General features: G+C 53.8%; 3 protein-coding genes across 5 annotated transcripts in view; all 3 read left to right on the forward strand.

The window, feature by feature from the left end:
* The window catches only part of PRPF8 (pre-mRNA processing factor 8), a 31757-nt gene extending 23980 nt beyond the window's left edge, over nucleotides 1–7777 (forward strand). The window contains exons 31-43 of the mRNA XM_003996419.4: nucleotides 149–309; nucleotides 498–689; nucleotides 1004–1241; nucleotides 1373–1501; nucleotides 2611–2724; nucleotides 2804–2977; nucleotides 3272–3465; nucleotides 4182–4421; nucleotides 4516–4657; nucleotides 6574–6714; nucleotides 6850–6989; nucleotides 7094–7296; nucleotides 7441–7777. Of these exons, the coding sequence (XP_003996468.1) occupies nucleotides 149–309; nucleotides 498–689; nucleotides 1004–1241; nucleotides 1373–1501; nucleotides 2611–2724; nucleotides 2804–2977; nucleotides 3272–3465; nucleotides 4182–4421; nucleotides 4516–4657; nucleotides 6574–6714; nucleotides 6850–6989; nucleotides 7094–7296; nucleotides 7441–7595 (2223 nt within the window). The 3' untranslated portion in view covers nucleotides 7596–7777. The remainder of the gene's footprint in view (nucleotides 1–148; nucleotides 310–497; nucleotides 690–1003; nucleotides 1242–1372; nucleotides 1502–2610; nucleotides 2725–2803; nucleotides 2978–3271; nucleotides 3466–4181; nucleotides 4422–4515; nucleotides 4658–6573; nucleotides 6715–6849; nucleotides 6990–7093; nucleotides 7297–7440) is intronic.
* Nucleotides 7778–8527: 750 nt separating this feature from the next.
* RILP (Rab interacting lysosomal protein) lies at nucleotides 8528–12219 on the forward strand. Its single transcript, XM_006939983.4, has 9 exons — nucleotides 8528–9026; nucleotides 9101–9194; nucleotides 9279–9385; nucleotides 9494–9739; nucleotides 10041–10168; nucleotides 10551–10673; nucleotides 11354–11437; nucleotides 11718–11804; nucleotides 11836–12219. The coding sequence occupies exons 1-9, from the start codon at nucleotides 8799–8801 to the stop codon at nucleotides 11939–11941; spliced, it is 1203 nt and encodes a 400-aa protein (XP_006940045.2). The 5' UTR covers nucleotides 8528–8798; the 3' UTR covers nucleotides 11942–12219.
* Nucleotides 12220–12264: 45 nt separating this feature from the next.
* Nucleotides 12265–22913, forward strand: SCARF1 (scavenger receptor class F member 1). 3 transcript variants are annotated; one of them, XM_019817363.3, is made up of 11 exons: nucleotides 12265–12789; nucleotides 13116–13177; nucleotides 13434–13535; nucleotides 14410–14935; nucleotides 16969–17187; nucleotides 17596–17724; nucleotides 18537–18640; nucleotides 19127–19247; nucleotides 20491–20612; nucleotides 20734–20843; nucleotides 21501–21766. In XM_019817363.3, exons 1-11 carry the CDS (start codon nucleotides 12572–12574, stop codon nucleotides 21612–21614), a joined length of 1827 nt encoding a protein of 608 aa, XP_019672922.2. In that variant the 5' UTR covers nucleotides 12265–12571; the 3' UTR covers nucleotides 21615–21766. The 3 variants fall into 3 exon arrangements, with proteins under 3 accessions (XP_019672922.2, XP_023099343.2, XP_011287327.4); XM_023243575.2 differs by having other exon boundaries at nucleotides 12372–12789; nucleotides 13009–13177; nucleotides 20697–20843; nucleotides 21501–22913; XM_011289025.4 differs by having other exon boundaries at nucleotides 12372–12789; nucleotides 20697–20843; nucleotides 21501–22913.
* Nucleotides 22914–23898: the final 985 nt, after the last annotated feature.

Consider the following 23898-nt stretch of genomic DNA (forward strand, 5'->3'; position numbering starts at 1 on the left):
CTCACTCTTGGTATGGGAAGTCCACCCTGGAAGCACCAAGGAGGAGACCTGCATTGTGGTGCCAGGTGCCACATTATCTGGACTCCTACAAGTCTCGTTCTAAGTGGGCTCCCATAAGCAGTCATAACCTTTCTGCCTTTGCCTTCAGGTATTTGATCAGGAACTGGATGCACTAGAAATTGAGACAGTACAAAAGGAGACAATTCACCCTCGAAAGTCCTATAAGATGAATTCTTCCTGTGCAGATATCCTGCTTTTTGCCTCCTATAAGTGGAATGTCTCCCGGCCCTCATTGCTGGCAGACTCCAAGTAAGTGCATTATAACACAGCCCTTGGCATCCAAGAAGCTTGTTTACTGTTCTACCTGTGCTACTTTGGAAACTTTCCTTTCCTTTTTGAGAGTTACATGTAGCGATTGAGAGTTCATGTAGTTGTTGGACATTGGTTGTGTCAGTGGCTTCCTAACGCCTGGATTCCTAACCTCTCTCCACCCTCAGGGATGTGATGGACAGTACCACCACTCAGAAGTATTGGATTGATATCCAGTTGCGCTGGGGGGACTATGACTCCCATGACATTGAACGCTATGCCCGGGCCAAGTTCCTGGACTACACCACAGACAACATGAGTATCTATCCTTCACCCACTGGTGTGCTCATTGCCATTGACCTGGCCTATAACCTGCATAGGTAAGTTGGTGTTTAGAAGCATGTATGTAATGTCAGCCCCATACTTTATTTTTAAATTTTATTTATTTAAGTAAACTCTGTGGCCAGTCTGGAGCTCAAACTCAACAACTCTGAGATCAAGAGTCACATGTTCTACTGACTGCACCAGCCAGGCACCCCAGTCGGCCCCATACTTTAATGTACACGTTTTTTTTAGTTTGCCTGTGTGGCCCTTTCCTCTTCTGGGTCATTGACCTTTTCTTCTTGCCTCTGTGTACATGGGCAGACACTTGTCAGCCTGGTCTTCACTCTTCTTGCCTCTTCTATTCTCATAGTGCCTATGGAAACTGGTTCCCAGGCAGCAAGCCTCTCATACAGCAGGCCATGGCCAAGATCATGAAGGCAAACCCTGCCTTGTATGTGTTACGTGAACGGATCCGCAAGGGGCTGCAGCTCTATTCATCTGAGCCCACTGAGCCCTATCTGTCCTCTCAGAACTATGGTGAGCTCTTCTCCAACCAAATTATCTGGTTTGTGGATGACACTAATGTCTACAGAGTGACTATTCACAAGGTGAGGATTAGAAACAACCTAGGGGTGTGGGACTATATATGCCTGTGAGAGGGTGATGAGGCAAATGTGTGCATATGGGAAGGTAGGGTGGATGTGTCTAGGCCGCACTAACTGATAATATCATTCTTTAGACCTTTGAAGGGAATTTGACAACCAAACCTATCAATGGGGCCATCTTCATCTTCAATCCACGCACAGGGCAGCTGTTCCTCAAGATAATCCACACATCTGTGTGGGCTGGACAGAAGCGTCTGGGGCAGGTGAGCTGGTTAAAGGGTAGAGAGGCTGTGGAACCTTGCTGCCCCTTTTTCTTTGGGGAGCAGGGAGCCAGGGCACATCCTCCTGTTTCTCTCCGTGAGAGATTATGTCTCATTTGAACCTTTGCTCCAAATTACTTAACTTGGGGAGTACTCTACAGGGGGCCCAGCAGTATGTGAGGTCATTCATTACCTACCAGTTGGTCTCTCTGTTTCTTGCATCTCCCATCTCTAACCTACCTTGAACGAGACCACCAAGAATCATCTTTCTAAAGGGAACCAAGTATGCTTAAGACCTCATTTTTGCCAAATCTCTACCTTTATCTATCTAACTCTTTTTTTGCTGAATTAACTATTTTCTGGCTTCCTAGACACTTGATAATTTGGCTGAGCTACCACCTGTCCACCCATGGTTTCTCTTCCTTTAAAACCTGCTTCCTGGGGCACCTGGGTGGCTCAGTTGGTTGAGCGTCCGACTTCGGCTCAGGTCATGATCTCGTAGTCTCTGAGTTCAAGCCCCGCGTCGGGCTCTGTGCTGACAGCTCAGAGCCTGGAGCCTGTTTCGGATTCTCTCTCTCTCTGCCCCTCCTCTGCTCATGCTCTGCCTCTCTCTGTCTCAAAAATAAATAAAACATTAAAAAAAAATTTTTTTAATAAAAAATTAAAAAAATAAATAAAACCTACTTCCTCCTCGTATCCCCAAACTGACATCCATTTCCACTTCTGTGGTTTTGCTCATGTATCTTTCTTTCCTGAATGATCTCTCCCCTTTACTCTGTTAATCAAGTCTTCCTTATCCCTTAAGACCTGTTTCTTTGTATAGGTTTTTATCAGTTTTAGCCTTAATTTATTTTGTCCCAGACACTTGATATTATATAATCAAATACCGGCTTGTGGTATATCTTGTGTGAGTTTTGTCTGGCCAGCTAGGTTGAAAAACCCTTTTGGGCAAAGCCATCTGACACTTCTTTTGCACCTCCAAAGTACCTAACATTCAGTAGCGGTGTGCAATAGAAAGATAGGTTGATTATCTCAAGACCTAGGCTGTTTTGTTCTAGTTGACCTGTGGTGATAAACACTCAATTTCCATTTCCTCCCCTCTTCCTTTTTAGCTGGCTAAGTGGAAGACGGCTGAGGAGGTGGCTGCCCTGATCCGATCTCTGCCTGTGGAGGAGCAGCCCAAGCAGATCATTGTCACTAGGAAGGGCATGCTGGACCCATTGGAGGTGAGAGGTGGATGAGGTAGAAGAAAGGAGGGCTGAGACGTATAGGCTATTTCTAATCTTGGACTTGATCTTGTCTCAGGTGCACTTGCTGGACTTCCCCAATATTGTGATCAAAGGATCGGAGCTCCAGCTCCCTTTCCAGGCTTGTCTCAAGGTGGAAAAGTTTGGGGACCTCATCCTTAAAGCCACTGAACCCCAGATGGTTCTTTTTAATCTCTATGATGACTGGCTCAAGACTATCTCATCTTATACGGTATGAAACTAACAAAGAAGGTCACTCTAAGAGGAGTGGGTTTGGGGTCATAAGACAATCCTGTGCCTTCCTTAAGTTTTCCCCAGGTCCCCTGTGGGGCCATTTTCACATCTTCAGCCTGTGGATGAGACAGCAATTCTGTGCTCTGCATAAAAAGTTGACTGGGAGAGCGGTGGAGGCTCTACCTTAGAGTTTGAAATCAATTTCTGGGTTCCCTGAAAGAACAGAATCGAGGAAACGGGGAGGACCTCAGTGTCTGACCCCCCCGCCCTTTGTTGCCATACCTCTTCTCAGGCTTTCTCCCGCCTCATCTTGATTCTGCGTGCCCTGCACGTGAACAATGACCGGGCGAAGGTGATCCTGAAGCCAGACAAGACGACCATTACAGAGCCACACCATATCTGGCCCACTCTGACTGACGAGGAGTGGATCAAGGTGGAAGTGCAGCTCAAAGATCTGATCTTGGCCGACTACGGCAAGAAAAACAAGTGAGCGCTGGTGGTTGGGAGACATCCTAAAAGGGTGAAATGAATGGTTTGGTATGTGGTTTCCGGGTTTTTTGAAACATTTAAGGCTCAGAAATTTCTCAAGGAATTGTCCTGGAGATGCCTACAGAAAAAAGATAGTGTCTTCAGATAATGTAGAAAATGTCAGTGTTTCAGGGTTTCCGTCTGATTCTTGGGCATTGTTTCATGTTGCCATTTTGAGCAGGGCATTTCTTTACCGTTCATGTTACAGGCAGTTTTAACATCCACATCCCCAGGTACCACTGCTAACAGCACACACACCCCTTCCTTCCCTCTTCCTGTCATTTTGGCAACCAAGAAGAAAAATGTCCATAGATGTCCAGGTACCCCCCCCCCAGGATGACTGAGGTGACTGACAGTACCAGCAATGATTGAGAACGTGTTCTAAGGGTTTCTGTTTTTGAGAATTGTCCTATAAACCAGGGCACTTCTTGTCAAGGAAAAGAGGGAGGAATGGCTACTGAGCAGGTTTGAGTGTTGCTGAAAGGGTGTACATGCTCAGGGCCATCCTGGGCTGTGATAAATCTTAACCGGTATTGGGACATCTCCACTATACACTTGAGGATCGTCTGGAGTAGGGTATGGAGTCCCTTGTCCTACCAAGTTATACTCTTGCCATTGAGGCATAGTTGACCAAGGGAAGGGATCTTGTGGTGTGACCCATGCTGTCCCCGCAGTGTGAACGTGGCATCACTGACACAATCGGAAATTCGAGACATCATCCTGGGTATGGAGATCTCGGCACCATCACAGCAGCGGCAGCAGATAGCAGAGATCGAGAAGCAGACCAAGGAACAGTCACAGCTGACAGCAACACAGACTCGTACTGTCAACAAGCATGGTGATGAGATCATTACTTCTACCACCAGCAACTATGAGACGCAGACTTTCTCCTCTAAGACTGAATGGCGGGTTAGGTACTGTAAGGGGAAGAGGTAGGGATGGCAAAGCCTACTGATGCTGCCTGTGGTGCTCGGCCTGAGAAATGCTTACATTCCTCACCATTTGTAGGGCCATCTCTGCTGCCAACCTTCACCTGAGGACCAATCATATCTATGTTTCATCTGATGACATCAAGGAGACTGGTTATACCTATATCCTTCCCAAGAACGTGCTTAAGAAGTTCATCTGCATATCTGACCTGCGGGCCCAAGTGAGTAAGTGTGCTCAACTAAGCCGTAGTGTGTGCCTGGCATTTTACATGCCTAAAACTCACCTGAGACTGCCTGGAACGCAAGGTACATAAGAGTGGCCGAAACAGCAAGGAGGGTTTTGGCTCCCACCAAATATTAAAACGTTATAAAGCTATGGCAGTTAAGAGTTCCAAAAGTTTTTGGAAGAGGATAGCATGTAGTCAGAAAGGGATTCCTGTGTACATAATAAATGTGTATCAGATCTGTAGGATTAAGGATGCTTTGTGGCACTGGAACAGTCAGAACCCTGCCTCACAGCACTTAAAAAATGCAGGTGGAGTAAAGACCTGAATATAAAATACTAAGCTGTAGAGTATTAGAAGAAAATATCTATTATTGTAATGCTGAGATCGCCTTTTTTTTTTTTTTAAGTTTATTTATTTATTTTGAGAGAGACAAAGACAGCCTGAATTGGGGAGGGGCAGAGAGAGAAAGGATCCCAAGCCCACAGCCCAGAGCCCGACGTGGGGCTCGAACTCAAGAAACCATAAGATCATGACCTGAGCTAAAACTAAGAGTCAGACGCTTAACCAGCTGAGCCACCCAGGCAGCCCCAAGATAGCCTTCTTAAGATACAAAACCATGGGGCACCTGGGTGGCTCAAGTCGGTTGAGCATCTAACTTTGGCTCAGGTCATGATCTCATGGTTCATGGGTTCAAGCGCTGTATCAGGCTCTGTGCTGACAGCTTGGAGCCTGGAGCCTGCTTCGGCTTCTGTGTCTCCCTCTATCTCTGTCCCTCCCCTGCTCACTGTCTGTCTCAAAACCAAACATTAAAAATTTTTTAAAAAGGACTCAAAACTGTAATCAAAATCAATAATTTGTGTGTGACAAAGGGTGCTGCAAAAGACACACTAAAAACAGGAAGAAAATTTTGCATAATTCTAAAATAAGGTGGATTAGAATCTAGAACAGGGAAGTTGATTTTTAAAAGTAATTGTAGGGGCACATGGGTGGCTCAGTCAGTTGAGCATCCAACTCTTGATTGCAGCTCAGGTCATGATCCCAGGGTTGTGAGATTGAGCCCTGCATGGGGCTCCACACTCAGTACGGAGCTTCTCTCTGTAAAATAAAAATTAATAAAATAAAAAAATAACTAGAAGAATAGGCAAAGAATATGAAGGTAGTTCAGAAATGGAACTACAAATGGCAAATGTCATATGAAAAGATGATTAGGGGGGTGCCTGGGTGGCTCAGTCTTGATTTCAGCTCAGGTCATGATCTCACAGTTTGTGAGTTTGAGCCCCATGTCGGGCTCTGTACTGACCGTGCGGAGCCTGCTTGGGATTTTCTCTCTCTCTCCCTTTCTCTCTGCCTCTTCCCTGCTTATGCTCACACTCTGTTTCTCTCTCAAAAATAAACAAACTACCTTGAAAAGATGTTTAGCCTTACTAGTAATCAGGTAATTCATATTGTATACAATACCCAATTTGTGGCCTCAGGTTGGTGAATTTGAGAAGATTGTTAATAGAAGATTGCGGGTGGGTTTATAGGACACAGGTCCTCTTTGTCGATGGCCGGGTAAAATTCAAAATACCACCTAGTGGTGGACTTAAAGATGTATTCATCTTGTGAAAATTCATGAGCTATGTGTTGGTGTGCTCATTTATTTATGGATACTGTTTAATCGACTGGGGAGTGTGTGAGCAATGCAGATTCTTGGACCCCACTTGAGATTCTGATGTGATAAGTCCGAGATGAGGGCCATGTTTAACATTTCGAACAAGCACCCCAGGCTACTCTGATGCAAGAGATTCTGACCACGTTTTGAGAAGCTCTCCTTTGTTCTTGGGGAAGGGAATGAAACACAGGACTGATAGCCCAGAGTCTGGAATGGTACTAAGAATCGTTTTGGTTCTTGACCCCTTTGTTTCCAGATTGCAGGATACCTGTATGGTGTCAGCCCACCGGATAACCCCCAGGTGAAGGAGATCCGCTGCATCGTGATGGTACCGCAGTGGGGCACTCACCAAACCGTGCATCTTCCCGGCCAGCTGCCCCAGCATGAGTACCTCAAGGTCAGTGGGGGTGTGGGAGAATGGGAGCTTTCTTCTGTGAGAGTGGTGGAAGGAAGGCAGCTATGTTGTTCTCATGGGGTGATTCCCGTCTGCAGATGGGGCTCCAGATAACTTTTCACCTCTCTTTGCCTATAGGAAATGGAACCCTTAGGATGGATCCACACTCAGCCCAATGAGTCCCCCCAGCTGTCACCCCAGGATGTCACCACCCATGCTAAGATCATGGCTGACAACCCATCTTGGGATGGTGAGAAGACCATTATCATCACCTGCAGGTAGACTTGGGCCCCTTTGGGAGGAAATGGGGTGCGGCGGGCATTGCAGCACAGGGCCTAGAACGGTGGCCTGAGCTCTGACTCTGTCTTCATCGCTCTGTCAGCTTCACACCAGGCTCCTGCACACTGACAGCCTATAAGCTGACGCCCAGTGGCTATGAATGGGGTCGCCAGAACACAGACAAGGGCAACAATCCCAAGGGCTATCTACCCTCGCATTATGAAAGGGTCCAAATGCTGCTGTCAGACCGCTTCCTTGGCTTTTTTATGGTCCCTGCCCAGTCCTCGTGGAACTACAACTTTATGGGTAAGTTCAGCATGGGGAAGTGGGGCTGGGGTAAGCCATCCCCCTTAGCACTTGGGGCTTGACTCTGGTTTGGAGATGGCCAGGGTCCAGGCTGGGTGAGGCAGGTGCACCTTGTTAACACCAGACCATTCCTTCTACCCCAAGGTGTGCGGCATGATCCCAACATGAAGTATGAGTTGCAGCTGGCAAACCCCAAAGAGTTCTACCACGAGGTGCACAGACCTTCCCACTTCCTCAACTTCGCTCTCCTGCAAGAGGGCGAGGTCTACTCCGCGGATCGAGAGGACCTCTATGCCTAGTTGTATCCTCACCTCCCCCTGCTTCGGACGCTCCACAGGCTGGAGTCTTTTACCCCCAAAGACAAGCTGGTGACATTCAGCAGCTTGGCCCCATTTTCCTGTCTTTGTGCTTCTTGTGTTATTGATCTCTGGTGGCTTGTAGTCCTGAGTAAAGTGTAATAATAAATTTTGTATAAATAGGAGTTTTTGAGTTGTTGTTGTTGTTTTCCTCCTGAGCTCAAATTCTGGATGTAGGGAGGCTGGACTTGTTCATAGCAACATGCTGGCCTCAACCTTAAAGGGGCATGAGCCTCCTTTTCATGGGCTGTGGGACTAAGTAAGTATCCCTTAGATTCCGGGAACTGAGGTGGGGTTGGGCTTTCACACCCTTACTGCTTGAGGACATTTGTCAACATCCCTTCAAAATATTTGCAAACCGGGCACCTGGGTGGCTCAGTCAGTTAAGAGTCCCGACTCTTGATTTTGGCTCAGGTCATGATCTCATAGCTGTGAGATCAAGCTCTCTGCGCTGGGTCTGGACCTGGGTCTCTGTCTTTTTCTCTTTCTGCCTATCCCTGCTCTTGCATGTGTGTGCACTCGTATTCGTTCTCTTTCTCTCTCTCTCTCTCTGTCTGTCTCTCTCTCTCTCTCTGCAAACCAGATCACTCCTATTCAACATCCTTTGGAACAGTTGCTGCCATTTTCTGAGTCTGGAAGCTTGTGGATTTGCCCCTCCAACTGTGGTGCCCAGCCTAGCCCCTTAAGCTTTGTGTCACTCCTGGTTGGGGAAATAGGCACGTGGCTTCACAGATGACGGTCTCTGAGACCAGGGACAACCCTCCTACCTCTCACCTCTTGCCTGTAGTGCTTGGCTGCCAAGTGGAGCCTCATGACACCAGACACTGGGGTGGAGCCTGGACTGGAGGCTGTGGGGAGGGATTGACGAAAGTGACCACTTAGAGCCCTGAGCCTTAGCCCTGGGACGCCTGGCTGGAAGCAGGCAGTCCTGCTTCCTGTGACCTTGGGGGATCCGAACAGGACAGGGCCCAGGGGACCCAGTGCACTACCTCCTTCCCCACGCCTTTTCTCTTAATCGCTCCTCCTCTGTCGCCTCTTCCCCGCCCTCTACTGCCCTAAACTGCTTCCTGGGCCGAAACTGTTTGGCTTTTTCCTGCCCTAGTTAGGGTTGGAGGGGGGTGTCGCAGCCCTTGGCCTTGTGGAACCATGGAGCCCAGGGGGACGATACCCGGGGTGCCTGGCTGCGGGCCTCGAGTGGCCGCCGGGTCAGGGACGGCCGCGGAGCTCGTGTACCATCTAGCAGGGGCCCTGGGCACGGAGCTGAAAGAGCTGGCGCGCCGCTTCGGGCCGGAGGCGGCGGCCAGGCTAGTGCCGCTCGTGGTTCGGGCGCTGGAGCTCCTGGAAAAGGCTGCCGTGGGGCCCGACCCGGACTCAGTGAGTCACCGCCCCCTCCCCTCGCCACCCGCAGGGCTGGTGGGAGCGTAGCCCTCACCGCCTGGACTCCCCAGCTGCAGGTGTCAGCGCAGCAGGCCGAACTAGAGCTGCGGCGGCTGCGCGAGGAGAACGAGCACCTCCGCAGACAGCTGCACTCTGGGCCACACGGTGAGTGCGGGCACGACCAGGGTGTGGGGTGGGCCGGCTCAGGGCCCCCACCCCAAGCCGCTGCTAAGTTCGCCCCTTCCTCAGAGGAGCGCGCTCTCCTGCGGCAGCTCAAGGAGGTGACCGACCGCCAGCGAGACGAGCTCCGGGCGCACAACCGCGACCTGCTGCAGCGCAGCCAGGAGACGGAGGCGGTGAGGGCGGGGCGGGGCGAGGGGCGAGGCGGGGCGAGGGGCGAGGGGCGGGGCTCTCCACCTCACCCACAGACACCCCGCCTACCTTCTCTTTTGCCCCGCCCCCAGCTGCAGGAGCAGCTGCAGCGCCTCCTGCTGGTGAATTCAGAGCTGCGGCACAAACTGGCCGCGGTGCAAACCCAGCTGCGTGCCGCGAGGGACCGCGAGGGCGAGCGGGAGCTACAGCGCCAGGGGGCAGTGGAGCTGGCTCAGGAGCCGGCGCAGGACCAGGCCAGGGGGGCCGGGTACGAGCAGAGGCAGGAGCCCGAGCGGGCAACCGCTGAGGCGGGGGCTCCAGGGACCCCTGAGGATCCGGTGAGTGCCTGTCGTAGTATTCGCAGGTCTGGTACTTGGTGGGCACTCGGGAAAGGTTTGCTGTGCGGCGTTAGCAGGTCCACCGGAAAATTGGAAGGTGGCATACAAGTGTGCGCCCCCCCTCCCCCCCACAGCCGGCCTCTGCTCTCACTCTCAGCCAGAGCACTGGTCTGTCATCTGTTGCAGCGCCCTTGCCTCCCAAGTCTCCCTGCCAGTCACTTGCTCTAGCATTCCTGGGATGGCCCCGGGGGGCAGGGGAACGCCAGCAGAGGCACCCCCATCGACCAAACCCGTCCTTCAGCCAGGGCGCCCCTCCAAGGTAGGACAGTGCAGCTTCAGTCGAGAGGAACTTGAGCAGATCCTTCAGGAGAGGAATGAACTCAAAGCCAACGTGTTCCTGCTGAAGGAGGAGTTGGCCTACTTCCAAAGGTGAGGGCGGTGGGCGGGGGCTGGGAAGCTGGGGATGGGGGCGCTCCACTCACACCCGTTCCCAGATCTCAAGTCACCAGCTTCATTTTTTGGCTCACTGATATATCCACAGTGACATGTGCCAGGCACTGTGCGGGACACTGGGAGGACACAGCACCTGCCCTCCAGGAACTTCTTCCAAATGAGGGAGGAGGTGGTACAAAGAGTCACAGCAGTGGTCAAAGAAGTACTCCTAGGAAAGGGCAACAACTAAGCTAAGGTCTGAGGGGTGTTAGCAAGGCGGAGTGTTTTAAAAAGGGGGGGACAACATGCACCGGTACTTGGGATGAGACCTACTGTTGGCATTCCCACTGCTTACTCGGCCCCTCTCCCTCCTCTGCAGGGAGCTGCTCACGGACCACCGGGTCCCTGGGCTTCTGGTTGAAGCCATGAAGGTGGCTGTCAAGAAGCAGCGGAAGAAGATCAAGGCCAAGATGTTAGGGATTCCAGAGGAAGCAGAGAGCAGGTAAGTCCCTGCCTCCATTCCCACTGAGCCAGCTCTCCCTTCCTCTTTCTGTTGAGCCTGATGTCCCAGCCTGGTCATGCTCTAACCCAGGCTGGTCACCCCTTGAGCTTACCACCGTAGCCTCCTTACTCCCTGAGCCTGTCACCTAGTTACGGCTTAAGCCTGCTAACCTGGCCTGGTTACCCCCTGAGCCTGCTGTCCTGTCTGTTCTGCTGAACCTACCACTCTGGCCTGGTCACCCCCTGGACCTGCCGTCCAGCCTGTCCTGTTGAGCCTTCCATTCTGGCCTGGGCACACCCTAGCCTGCCACCCTTCCCTCTGGATTGCACTGCACCCACGTGCCGTGCTCACTGTACCTCCTGGCAAAGAAACCTGGTAAGCTGCTTCTCCACATGAATTTTTCAGTTTCCTGTCTTGGCTGGATCTGTTTGTTCTCAGAAGTTTCAGACTGTAGTTCCAGCTATGTCAGGGCCGGCCGTCAGGCTGTAAAGTAAAAGCCTCAAGATGTCCTTCATCTCCCCAGCACCACCTTCTCTCCAGCCTTGAGGGGCCCAGGGTCACTCTGTCCTCCCTTGGCCATTCCTGGGCGCTGTGCAGAGGCCTGAACATAGCTGGACTCCTGGTGTCCCCTAGGGCCTTGATTAATGACCCCTACATCTCCTCTCTCCTCTTTGCCTCAGTGACGATGAAGACAGCTCATGGCTCCTACTCTCCAGTGATAAGGGAGCCCACCCTCCACCCACTGAGTCCCGAATACAGAGTTTGTATGTTGGGAGAAGAGGAGGGGGAAAGGTTGTGGGGGTGAAGGAGGGGCCCCACCTTTGTTCTTTCCCCCTTTCCTGCTCCACTGATATTTGTTTTGCTGCCCTGAGCTCTGAGCATGCCGCCCCACAGTGGCCCTGGCCCCGGCCCCTTTGCCCCCTCAATACCTCACGCTGCCCTTTCTTCCTGTTGTATCCCTTTTCTCACCAGCCCCTGCCCTCAGCCCATATCGTTGACCTCTCTGGCATCCAAGCTCAGCGTGCCTCTTGATTCTCCCCCCAGCTTTGGCCTGTCCTATCGGGGTGAAACAGAGGCCCCTGAAGCCCAGACCAGCAGCATGGCCCCCAGTAAGCTAGGGGGAGAAGAGGAGACCCCACAGCCACCCCACTTGGAGCCTGTGGGCAGCCCCACAGTCCTCAACTCCTGACCAGCCGTGCTCTGCACTCGATGAACATCTTTGTCTCAGCTGCCCCAGAGACCTGACTTTGGAATCTGGCTATGGGTAGATGTGTGGCCTCAAATGAGGACAGGGCTCCCTCCTTCTCAGCCCTCCCCAGGCTCTTTCGCGATCCTGGCCTGAGCCAGGCAGGGGATGATGAAGAGCTCAGCCTACCTTCCTTCCCTGTATCTCTGTGCCAAGCCTCCGGGGTCACATGAAAGTGCTTCCTCCCTGAGTCTCCGTTTTCCCATTCGTAAAATTGGAGAGCGGGCTACCTACCTCCCAAGGGTCTATGCGAACGGCCTAAGCCAATGTAATAAAGCCGCTGCCCACGATACCCAGAAACTGCTTCATGTCTGTGTGTGACTGGTCTGCCCCCGCCTGACTCTGCCAGGACCAAAGGCAGGCTGAGGTTTCCTCACAGGGTCTTGTTGGTTGTTAGTGGGTGGGGAAGTCTCCCAGCTAGGGCCTCAGTTGGGTAGCATGACCTAATGGAAAGATGTGGCTCCCACTCGCACCCCACACCCTCGCCTGTCCCCAGTACCCTGGGATTTGCAGCTTCATCTTCCTGCCCCCTCCACACTGAGACCAGCCCCTTAAAGCCCCGACTCAGCCTTTGCCCTAGGCTTTCCTTTTCATTTCTGTGGCGTCTGGTCTTCCCAGCACCCACCCGCCCGCCCTCTCAGGGAGGTGCCTCATGGCAGCCCGCCTCTCGGCACTGGTTTCCTCAGGAAAGGCCTTGGAAGGAAGCAGGGAGGGGGTTGGGAGCCGTGGGGGCCAGACTAACCCAAGCCCTCCCGCTGGACTGGCCGCCATGGGGCTGAGGCTGCTGGTCTCACTGTTGCTGCTCTGGACACAGGGTACCCAGGGGTCCAACCTGGACCCCAACGGGCGGCATGTCTGCACGGCCGGCAGGTGGGTCTTTGTAGGAATCTGATGGGGGCGGGGGGGGGGGTGCCTGAACTGGTATTGCGGCATTGCAGGGAAGGAGGACATGAGGGAAGAGGTCATGGGCTGAAGGGAGGGGGGCTTGGGGACAGCCTAGAAGGTGGTGGGTAGTCAAGACAGAAGGTGGGAGGGCCAGGGAAGGAAAGGGAAGGAATTGGGGACACTGGGGCTGTGACTCTTGGCTAGGCCTGCCTGATGGGGCTGAGGCAGCCTCCCACATCTCAGCCAGAGACAGTGATCCACCTGCGGAGCCAGTCTGTCTGTCCCCCGGCTGACCCCTCTCTGCCCCACAGCCCCTCTGCTGAGCTCCAGTGCTGCCCAGGCTGGAGGCAGAAAGACCAAGAATGCACTATCCGTGAGTAGCCAGAACAGATCCCCACCTGAGAAGAAAGGAGAACATAGTCCAGTGACCCTTCCTGCCTCCCCTCCTGGGGCCTCCTATTTCCCCTTCTGAGCCCTAGAGCTAGGGTCCATCCTGACACCCCCCCGCCCCCCGCCCTGAGGGAATGGCTCTTGATGGGGCAGGGCGCTGGGAGCCAGTGAGAGGGGCAGAGTGTCCCCTGGTTGGTGCCATGCCACCGTCCTTCCCACCTGGGTGGGGTGTTTTTCAGCCATCTGTGAGGGGCTGGATGCTTGCCGGGAAGATGAAGTGTGCGTGAAACCAGGCCTCTGTCGATGCAAACCTGGATTCTTTGGGGCCCAGTGCAACTCCCGTGAGTCCTGAGTTTCATCTGGAGGATGAAGTTGTCAGGCGGAACCAGGGAGGGGAGCGGGGAGGCAAAGCGGGTAGAAATGTGATCTTAAAACGGCAGAGCCAGAATCCCTCCAAGCCTCACTGAGGAAATTGAGGCCCAGAGTCAGGAAGTGACGCATTCCTGGAAGATGCCCTGAGTCATCTGGTTTTTACCCATATCCACAAAGCCCTACCCACACTTTCAGTTCTGGGCCCTTCACCATCCACAACTTCTCAGAAAAGATGGTGGTTACCCCTGTTGATCACAAAATGGACACGTTCTCCGTCTCCTTCGTGTGCACTTTATACACGTGTGGAGGAGGGTGGAAGGAGATAATCTGGCAGGGCTCTGCCCTGTCCTGGTGGGCAGGATGGCCAGAGAGCAGCCACCAGGAATCAGGGCTGAGAGGAGACGCAAGGGGGGAAATGTGGCTTCTCTTGTGACCCTCATGGTCAGTATCCAGGCAGGGGTGGACACTGGGACGCCCTGTCATCTCTAGTGGGGTGGGGGTGGAGGGAAGGGGGATGGGCACGAGAGAGAGGAAGGGACGTGAGTGAAATCCTACTGCTGTGTGACTCTGGGCAAACCTTTCCCACTCAGGAACTTTAAGTGTGTTCTGGAGTATGAAGTGGGAGTCTGGGCCACTCCAAAGGCTTTCTGTAGTTCGTGAGTCTGAGGCAGGAAGTGAGCTGTGCCCCAGGAGGTTAGGCTGCCAGATGTTCAAGGGTCTGTCTCCGGCTCTTGGAGGGTGGGCCTGGCGCCTCTCTTCCTTGTGGAAGGGCGCGCAGGGCGGAGATCCGCGCCTGGCCCTGAGCCCACTGACCCCTCTATGTTCCCCACCCGACTCCTGCAGGCTGCCCGAGTCAGTACTGGGGCCCAGATTGCCGTGAGACCTGCGCCTGCCACCCACACGGCCAGTGCGAGCCGGCCACGGGCGTGTGCCACTGCCAGGCGGAACGCTGGGGCAGCCGTTGCGAGTTCCAGTGCGACTGCGGCCCCCACGGGCGTTGCGACGCCGCGACGGGCGCGTGCCGCTGCGAGCCCGGCTGGTGGTCACCCACTTGCCGCCGTCCGTGCCAGTGCAACCCGGCGGTGGCGCGCTGCGATCAAACCAACGGCTCCTGCCGCTGCGAGCCGGGCTGGTGGGGCCGCCGCTGCAGCTTCCGCTGCGCCTGCCACGGCTCGCCGTGCGCGCAGGAGACCGGCCGCTGCGTCTGCCGGCCGGGCCGGTGGGGTCCCGAGTGCCGGTATGAGTGCGAGTGCGTGCGCGGCCGCTGCAACGCAGTCTCCGGCCTGTGCGCCTGCCCGCCCGGCTTCCGCGGCGCGCGCTGCGAGCTGCCCTGCCCCGCCGGCAGCTACGGGCCGCACTGCCGCGACAGGTGAGCGGGGGCCGCGGGGCTGCGGCTAGGCTGCGGGGAGGGCGTGCGGGGTGGGGGGGAGGCGGGTGCTGACGGGGATCACGCAGCAGCCGGACAGAGGGACGGGCCGCCGGCGGTGGGGGTGCGGACAGAGCGCGGGGAGGGCGGGCGAAGGAGCTGAAGGGAAAGGGAGAGAAAGGGGATGGGCCCGGCAGGGGCGGGGGCGCAGGGGGACCGTCGCGCGGTGCCCTCGGCAAAAACATACAGGGACGGGATGAAAGGGGGAAAAAGACCCCCGATGCCCCTAGGTCCGGCCTCGCCCACCCTACGTCCGGTGACTGTTAAACGGACAATAGGAGTACTAGCAAGCTCTACTTAGAAGCAGAGAAAAGATGAACCACGTGACGAAATGATTGCAGGGTCCCTTTTAGACCTCGTGGCTTTCAAACTTTGGCCGGCCCCACCCACAATAAGAAATGGGTTTTAGGAGTGCCTGGCCACCGGCTCGTAGGTAGAGCATTTGGCTCTTGATCTGGGGGTTGTGAGTTCAAGCCCCAGGTTGGGCGCTGGGGATGGCGCTTACTTAAAAACAAATAAAACGAGCAAAACAACAACAAAAAGAAATGCGTGTTACATCCCCCCTATCTCATTCACACCCCTCTGTGGTAAAAGCTTAACAACATATACTTATCTTTGCTTCATATATATAATATATATTACATATGTGTGTATAGATACATATATGTGTGTATAGATACACACCTATGTATATATATATACTGTAATGTTTTTATTTTTCTTTTTTCGATGCTGGTCTGCTAAGTTGATTTTATGAACAAATGAGTCTGATCCAAGCATATGACTCCAAATAATTATCTGGGGGGAACCTTGTCAAGAAACTGTTAAGAATCAATAAGAAATTAGAATAAGGCATCGCTTCTCGGCCTTTTGGCTAAGATCAAGTGTAGAAATTAGAATAAGGTAAACCTTGTTGGAAAAGTTGCTAAGAGAGTAGATCCTAAGAGTTTGCATCACAAAGAAAAAAGCCATTGTTTTCCCTTTTTTGTACCTATATGAGATGAGGGATATTAACTAAACCTACTGGGGTAATCATTTCACACTATATGTAAGTCAAGTCGTTATGCTGTACACTTTAAAGTTGCATACTGTTGGGGCACCTGGGTGGCTCAGTCGGTTAAGCGTCCGACTTCGGCTCGGGTCGTGATCTCGCGGTCCGTGAGTTCGAGCCCCGCGTTGGGCTCTGTGCTGACAGCTCAGAGCCTGGAGCCTATTTCAGGTTCTGTGTCTCCCTCTCTCTGACCCTCCCCCATTCATGCTCTGTCTCTTTCTGTCTCAAAAATAAATAAACATTAAAAGTTTTTTTTTTAAGTTGTATACTGTCAGTTATATCTCCAAGAAACCGGGGAAAGCATTTTTTAATATATTTTTTAAGTTATTTATTTTGAGAGAGAGAGAGAGAGAGGAATAGGGGCAGAGAGGGAGGGGAGAGAGACTCTGCACTGTCAGCCCAGACCCCGATGGGGGGCTCGAACTCACAAACTGTGAGATCATGACCTGAGCCGAGATCAAGAGTCCGAGACTTAACTCCCTGAGCCACCCAGGTGCCCCAGCACTTTTTTTCAAACATAAGATAAACTTGAAATTATAGTGATGAAAACACACATGTTTTAATTTTTATGGATCTTTATGTTACGAGATAGAAGAGTCACATTCAGACCAGACCTCAGAGACGGCGTGAGTAGGAGGAAGAGAGGAGAAAGGATAGGAGGGAGAAGGTTGGCCAAGGTATCTTGGCTGCTCTGCCTGGGCTAATCCTGGGACCCTGGGAAGGATGGGTCCTGGAATGGGAAGTTGGAAGGAGAGGGCTGGAATCCTACAGAGATCATCTGTCTGGCCTTTTTGTTGTACAACATGGGGAAACTGAGGCTGAGACCTGCCTGAGTGTCCTGGATGCTCTCCAGTGTCCCTGGAGGCCTGGGTGGGCATTCCATCCATGGGCTCCTCAGTGCTCCCATGACTCCTTCTCTTCCCAGCTGCGGCCACTGCAAGCAGAACGAGCCATGCTCTGCAGATACAGGCAGCTGTGAGTCCTGCGAGCCGGGCTGGAATGGAACCCAGTGCCACCAGCCCTGCCCACCCGGCACCTTTGGCGAGAGCTGCCGGAAGCAGTGCCCCCGCTGCCGGCTTGGGGAGGCCTGTCAGGCAGACACTGGGCACTGTCAGCGCTGTGACCCTGGGTGGCTGGGGCCCAGGTGAGGGGGCCAGCCTGCTCAGGGTGGGGGGCCCCCCTCCTTCAGGGTCCTCATTCCAGCCCTGGGATAGCTGGCCCCTCCCCCATGGGGGGCCTGCCTCCTGGCCAAGACTGACGGAAGAGAGAGGGGTGCTGATGAGGCCCCGGGCAGGCTTCTCTTCCAGCTCCCTCACCGCTCAGGTATCCTGCTCTCTTCCCCCTCCAGGGATCTGTAGTCTTGTCACCTATGGGATTTGGCCCCAGGTTCAAGGCCCTGTTAACACCTGAGCTTCATTGCTGAGGCATAGACAGTTGGGGCCCTGAGTCCAGAAGCATGGGGGAAGACGGGTAGGACCTTCTTTTGGGGGAGGGGGGCTCTGCCCTGCCGGACCTGCCCTGCCCTCCTCTTCCGAGTCTCGCCTCACCTCAGATGTGAAGACCCCTGCCCGCTCGGCACCTTTGGGGAAGGCTGCACCTCTACCTGCCCCACCTGTGTTCAGGGGGCCTGTGATGCTGTGACTGGGGAATGTGTCTGCGACATTGGCTACTGGGGACCCAGGTGAGAACCGGGGCCCTGGCAGGGAGGCACGGGCCTCGGTCAGGCGTCAGTGCAATCTGTGTCCTAAACTTCCCTTCTCGGGGCTTCTCCGCCTGCCTGCCTCCCGGATACCCACCCAGCAAGCTCTTAATGAAGAAGTTGTCCTCCTGTTGTGAGGTCTGCACCTTCTGAAGAAGGGTCAGAGTGATCTAATCTTAATCTCAAAGACCTGGCTCCGGAACTAGGCCGGGAAGTTATTTAGGGGTGGGACTCCCAACTCCATTGTTGTTCCTGTGAGGCCTTCATGTGGTGAAACATAATCAAGGTCAGTGTCTCCAATGGCAGGTTTTCCGCCTCTAGGACAGAATGTAGTATCAAATGGAAGAGACCTCATCTCATAGTAGAGAGGACCAGGGCCCAGAGAGTTTGGGGCAGGGCCGGACTCAGACCTCCAGACCCTGAGGACGTTTCTCTGGATGCCGTTGGCATCTTGGTTATTTCACACTAGTGTTGGATGGGCTAGGGACGAGCATCATGAGGGGTGGATCTTGCCCTATACTCTGGGGTATACCCTGGGGGGCTGGGGACCAAGGGGCAGCTTGTGGGGTGGCCTCTCTGGAAGATGAGCTTAGGGGCTAGGGGATTCTCCCAGACATGGCCAGGGGTACTTAGAATGTCCTCAGAGGTCGGAGGAGTCTGCTTGGGCATCCTCCAGGGAAGTCTGCATGACAGGGGTTGGGGAGCAGTGCCCAGAAATCCACCTTCCCCTGTCCCCTGCCCACCCCTATCCCTTCTCACCAAGCCTTCAGCCTGTTTCTCTTGTCACCCCATAGCTGCAACACTTCATGCCCATCTGGCTTCCATGGCAACAACTGCTCTATTCCCTGTGAATGCCCAGGGGGATCCTGCCACCCTGTCTCTGGGGCCTGCCAGCTGGGTAAGGTGAAAAGGAGGGTGTGGGGTGCAGTGACCAGGGAAAATGGGCCCTTTATATGGCTTCAGGGACGTATCACTTGCCAGGGAGGCTGGGCTCACTTCAGAGACATTCCCTATACCTGAAATCTGTATGGATGCTCTGGAGACCCCTGAAGATACGATACGGCCCTTGCCTGCTGAGACACCAGGCTCGCATCCAGGGCTGGCATCCGTGAGCAGGCAGGTCTGGACACCGGGATGTGTATCAGGCGTGACAGTTGGGAGCAAGAGCTTGTGGAACATGGGCCGTGAAGAGGGGACAGGGTAGCAGAGAGGCTGCCTTGGGGAGAGGGCCTCCAGGCTGAGCAGAGCCTGTCTCTCTCAGAAGAAGGGGAGGGACCCACAGGTGGAAAATTCCAGGGGGGAGGCAACTCAGAGCTGGAGATGAGATGCGATGTGTGGAAGACAGGAAAGCCCTGAACTTTCCGCCATTCCCCGCTCTCCCCAGGGCCTCACGGTCAGGACGCCGCCCTCATCGCAGGCATCCTTGTGCCTCTGCTGCTGCTGCTCCTGGGCATCGCCTTCTGTGCCTGCTGCTGCTGGGCCGCCCGGTTGGACCCCAAGGACAGGTGAATGCCGGCTCACCCCTTCCCCACCCCCAGCTCAGGCCACAGGGTGGGAGCAAGGCGGCATCTGCTTTCCTGTCAGCGGCGGGGAAGGGCTGGTCTTGTCGCGCATTTGGAGGGCATGAGGTAGTTGGCAGTGGCCACGGCCTGGAGACACCAGGTCGGCTGCCCGCCTTCCCTGCGAGTGTCCGAGTTGCATGAGTGTGCGCAGTGGGCGCTGGGTACCAGGATGGCAAATCTCAAACCTGCAGCAGGAGGCCGAGGGTTTAGGGACCAGAGGGGGAATGCGGGGAAGGCAGAAGCAGCAGGGCAGCTCTGGGCACGGAGGGGAAGAGACGAGGCCTCAACACCCTCCACCACCCTCGAAGGAGAGTTCAGAAGTCTGAGCGGTGGTTTAGCAGAGATGGTAGCTTCCTGAGAAAAGGAGATAATGGGAAGGATTTGGGCTTGCGGGGGCCTGCTGCAGGGGAATGTTGCTTGCACAGGGCTTTGTTCCTTTACAAAATCCCTTGGAGACTCACAGCAGTAAGGTTTAAAGCAGGGAATGTGGGGGCAGGAGGATTAGTGTTCTCAATTCACAGAGGAGGACATGGAGGCCCAAGGTGACCCAGCCTGTCACCAGCGCGCACAAAGCCCCTGCTCTGTTGTTCCGGATTCTCTGTCTGGTGCTCTCTTATTACTTCGTGCACTGAGCCTTGAACACGTCCTCCTCTGTGCTATGGGGGATTCACAGATGAGCAGACCCAATAGCCCCTCCCCTGGGGGTGGGGAAGAAGCCACAAAGGCCGTCAGAGGGTTCATAACAATGAAGCAGCTTGGGGATGGGGTCAAGGACAGGCTTCCTGGAGGTGGTGCCACTTCCAGAAACATAGCTGAGCTGGGGACTCAGCCAGATGATAACACAAAGCTGCATTTGGGGGAACCTCAGCGGGTGCCTGGAGCTATACTGGGTCCTGAAAAAGAGTCTCAGAGCTAGGAGTTGTCCCCACTTTACAGATGAGGAAACTGAGGCCCGGAGAGGGGGAAGCCGGAACCAGAGTTGCTACCCAGTTCTATTTGAGCTATGCTGCCCTCTCTGACAGGCCCAAATCCCAGGCTCAATGGTTTGGGTTTTACTCTGTCGTCAAAGGGCACCGCCGAGGTAGACAGTCACTGTGTCAGCCTGCCTCTCTCACATCGTTCTCTCCTGCCCCCACGCTGCCCCAACCGGTGGTCTTGTGCACTGACTGCCCTCCTCTCCCCTCAGGCCAGCAAGAGATGAAGCCGCCGTGTCCAGGGTGAAGATGCAGGTCTGGGGGGCGCTGACCAGCCTGGGCTCGGCGCTACCCTGTGGTTCCCTCAGCAGCCACAAGCTTCCCTGGGTGACAGGTGAGTGTGGGTGCTGCAGGTCAGGGGCTGGGACGGGACAAGGTCTTCCATGGAGCTCCGTGCCTGACCCAGAGCCCCCTGCAGTCTCACACCACGACCCGGAGATCCCCTTCAATCACAGCTTCATTGAGCCGCCCTCCGCCGGCTGGGCCTCGGACGACTCCTTCTCTTCTGATCCTGAGTCTGGCGAGGAGGACGAGGGCCCTGCCTACTGCGTGCCACCCCAAGAAGGTAACCAACCCCTCAACAGCCCGCGTGGCCCCGAGCAGCCCTGCCCACTACTTCTTTATTCCTTCAGCAAACGTGTATCAGGTGCCCATTCAAGTGCAGGTCACTGTTGCTGGCTGGGGGACATAGTAAAGAGCAACACGGATTCCCATCCTTGCCAACCTTCTAGTGTGATGGGCAGGAATAAGACACGTGTAGGACCAGGTGATGCATGCTTTGATGGGGGACGTACACGTAGGGGCTCGTAATCCAGCCATGTCAGGGGTGATTAGGGGCAGGGAAGATGTCTCCGTGTTCGTGATATTGGAACTGAGCCTGCTAGACTCAGGAGTCAGGAGTCAACAAAGCGCAAGTTGAGGAGGGATGGGAACGGTGTTTCAGGAGGACGGAACAGTGCACGTGAAGGTCCAAGGTGAGAGGGACATGACTGTGTGGCACTGAAAGAATGTTAGCTTGGTTAGAGTGTGGCATTAGTTCAAAGTGGGAAGGGATGGGGAGAAAAGTGTGTAGAAGGAGTAGGCTCTTCTCCTGTCTCTGTACCCTCACCCTCTTCCTTGCCCCACTGATGAGGAGCCCCAGCAGATGCTAAACTGAGTAAACAGGATGGATTGGGGTGGCCAGCCCAGTTTTGGCCAAGCTCTTCTGTGTCTCCTCTGCCAGGGATGGCCACTGTGGCGCACGGAGAGTTTCCAGAGGCCAGCCTGGCTGGAGGTCCCATCCCTCCCCCTGAGGACGCCTCCACACCATTCCCTATCCCACGCACTTCCAGCCTAGCACGGGCCAAGCGGCCATCGGTCTCCTTTGCTGAAGGCACCAAGTTTGCACCACAGAGTCGCCAAAGCTCAGGGGAGCTCTCCAGTCCTCTCCGAAAGCCCAAGAGGCTCTCCCGTGGGGCCCCGCTGAGTCCGGAAAGCCAGGAGGCTGAGGAGTCCATGGGCCCGGAGAAAGCAGAAACGGATGAGACCCTTCCTGGTGCTGCCAGCCCCAGGGATCCAGCCATTGGCCGCCGCCGGCTCCCACTTGGTGGCCGGACAGTGGCTGAGCGTGTGGAAGCCATTGAAGGCAGTGTCTCAGAGGGCTCAGGCTCCGTGACCACGATCTACATGCTGGCAGGGACACCCCAGGTATCTGAGGGCCCCGTCCGGTCTGTTCTCCGTCGTTTTGGTAGCTTCCAGAAAGGCCAGGCAGAGCCCAAGGTCAAGAGTGCCATCCCCAAGCCGCCACGCCGGGCCCTGAGTCGAAATAAGGACAGCCCTGGGCTGGCCTCCGGCACTGCCAGTCAGAGCCCCAACTTAGCCCCGAACCATGAGCTCACTAGGGCCTTAGAGTCTGCAGGAACTGGACCAGAGGAAGTGGCCAGGGGACTAGCCGATGGCACCAAGAACTCGGGGAGGGCCCAGGAGCTGGCCCCTGAGGGTGGCCCCCAGGAACAGGATCCCCAGAAGCTGTCTGATGAGGAGGGGCAGGAGGAGCCCCAGTATGAGAATGTTGCACCCATCTCTGGGCCACCAGCACCCTGAGAACCTTGAACTGGGGGAGAAGGAAGACTATGGATGGAGGGTAGGCATACGAACTGCCCCTGGCTCAGATTGTGTTTTGCTAGAAAAAGATCCCAGGGCCAGGAAAGACATACCAGAGCCTCTGCCCTTTCGTGGGGAAACGTCAGAGTTGGAGGCCAGTTGGCTCTGGGCCCTGGCAGTGCTCTGGGAGTGGTCTCGAAGGCCTGGGCAGCGACCCCATTGGGTGTGGTCAGGAAGGGGAAAGAGATGACCGTGGGGACTTTTTCTCTGTTGTCCTGGACTCTGTTTGCCCCCAAAGGCTATTCTTTTCTTCATTTGGAAAACATTTTTCTGAAATGGGAAACAACCTAAATATTCAATGATAGAAGATTGGCTAAAGCAAGATTGCTTATGATACTTCCCTAAACAACCATGAAAAATCATGTTGTGCAAGAAGATTTAATATGGGAAATATGGGAGACTGTTTATGCTTTACTGTTAAGTGTAAAAAAGTAAGTTTTCTTCTTATAAATTTCATTTCCTTTTCCTTCACGATACATGTTTAGAATCCTTCCGTTTTGTGTGTGTTTTGTGATTGTTTTGCAAACTTTTTTTTTTTTTTTTTGTATATGCATGAAAAAGATTCGGGGGAACAGCATCAAGTGGCATTTTTTTTCTGGGAGATGAGATAGTGGCTGATATTTATTTTCTTCCTTCATAAACTTCTGTATAATTTGTAAATGTTCTATAGTGAACATTCTTTTTACTTTTCTCCCTAGATTTAATTTTTTTTTTTTTTTACAAAAAAAATATAAAAAAACAATGTTGTTAAAAATAAAAAAAGTACGGGGGCGCCTGGGTGGCTCAGTCGGTTGAGCGTCCGACTTCAGCCCAGGTCACGATCTCGCGGTCTGTGAGTTCGAGCCCCGCGTCGGGCTCTGGGCTGATGGCTCAGAGCCTGGAGCCTGCTTCCGATTCTGTGTCTCCCTCTCTCTCTGCCCCTCCCCCGTTCATGCTCTGTCTCTCTCTGTCTCAAGAATAAATAAACGTTAAAAAAAAAATTTAAAAAAAATAAAAAAAATTTAAAAAGTACTAACATTACAGATATGTATAGAGTAGAAAGGAGATTCCCCCTTTCCCCAGAGGAGTCTGAGGGACAGGGGAGGAGCGAGACTTGTCATTGAATGCCTTTTGGTTCTGAATTCTTTTCTCACATACTTGAATTACCGAGTCAGGACAGAAACGGCAGCTCCCCCTTCCATCCCAGAGCTCAGAGAATCTTGCAGACAGCTTAGATCCTTCCTTTTAGAGGTTTTCCTGTGCGCATATCGTTGTAGAATTTGGTTTTTTACTTAAATATACTCTGGATATCTTCTAATGTCAGTAATTAGAAAGCTACCTCTTTTCATTAAAAAATGGCTGCATGGGATTCCATCATGTGGAACTAACACAGGTTATTTAAACCATCCCCTACCCATGGGAAGTTGGGTCATTTCTAATTGTTTTGATACAATAAATGATTTGGTGTACAACTTTGTCCGTATTTCTTTTTGCACTCA

The sequence above is a fragment of the Felis catus genome, chromosome E1, assembly GCF_018350175.1.
Source record: "Felis catus isolate Fca126 chromosome E1, F.catus_Fca126_mat1.0, whole genome shotgun sequence".
Lineage (NCBI taxonomy): Eukaryota > Metazoa > Chordata > Mammalia > Carnivora > Felidae > Felis > Felis catus.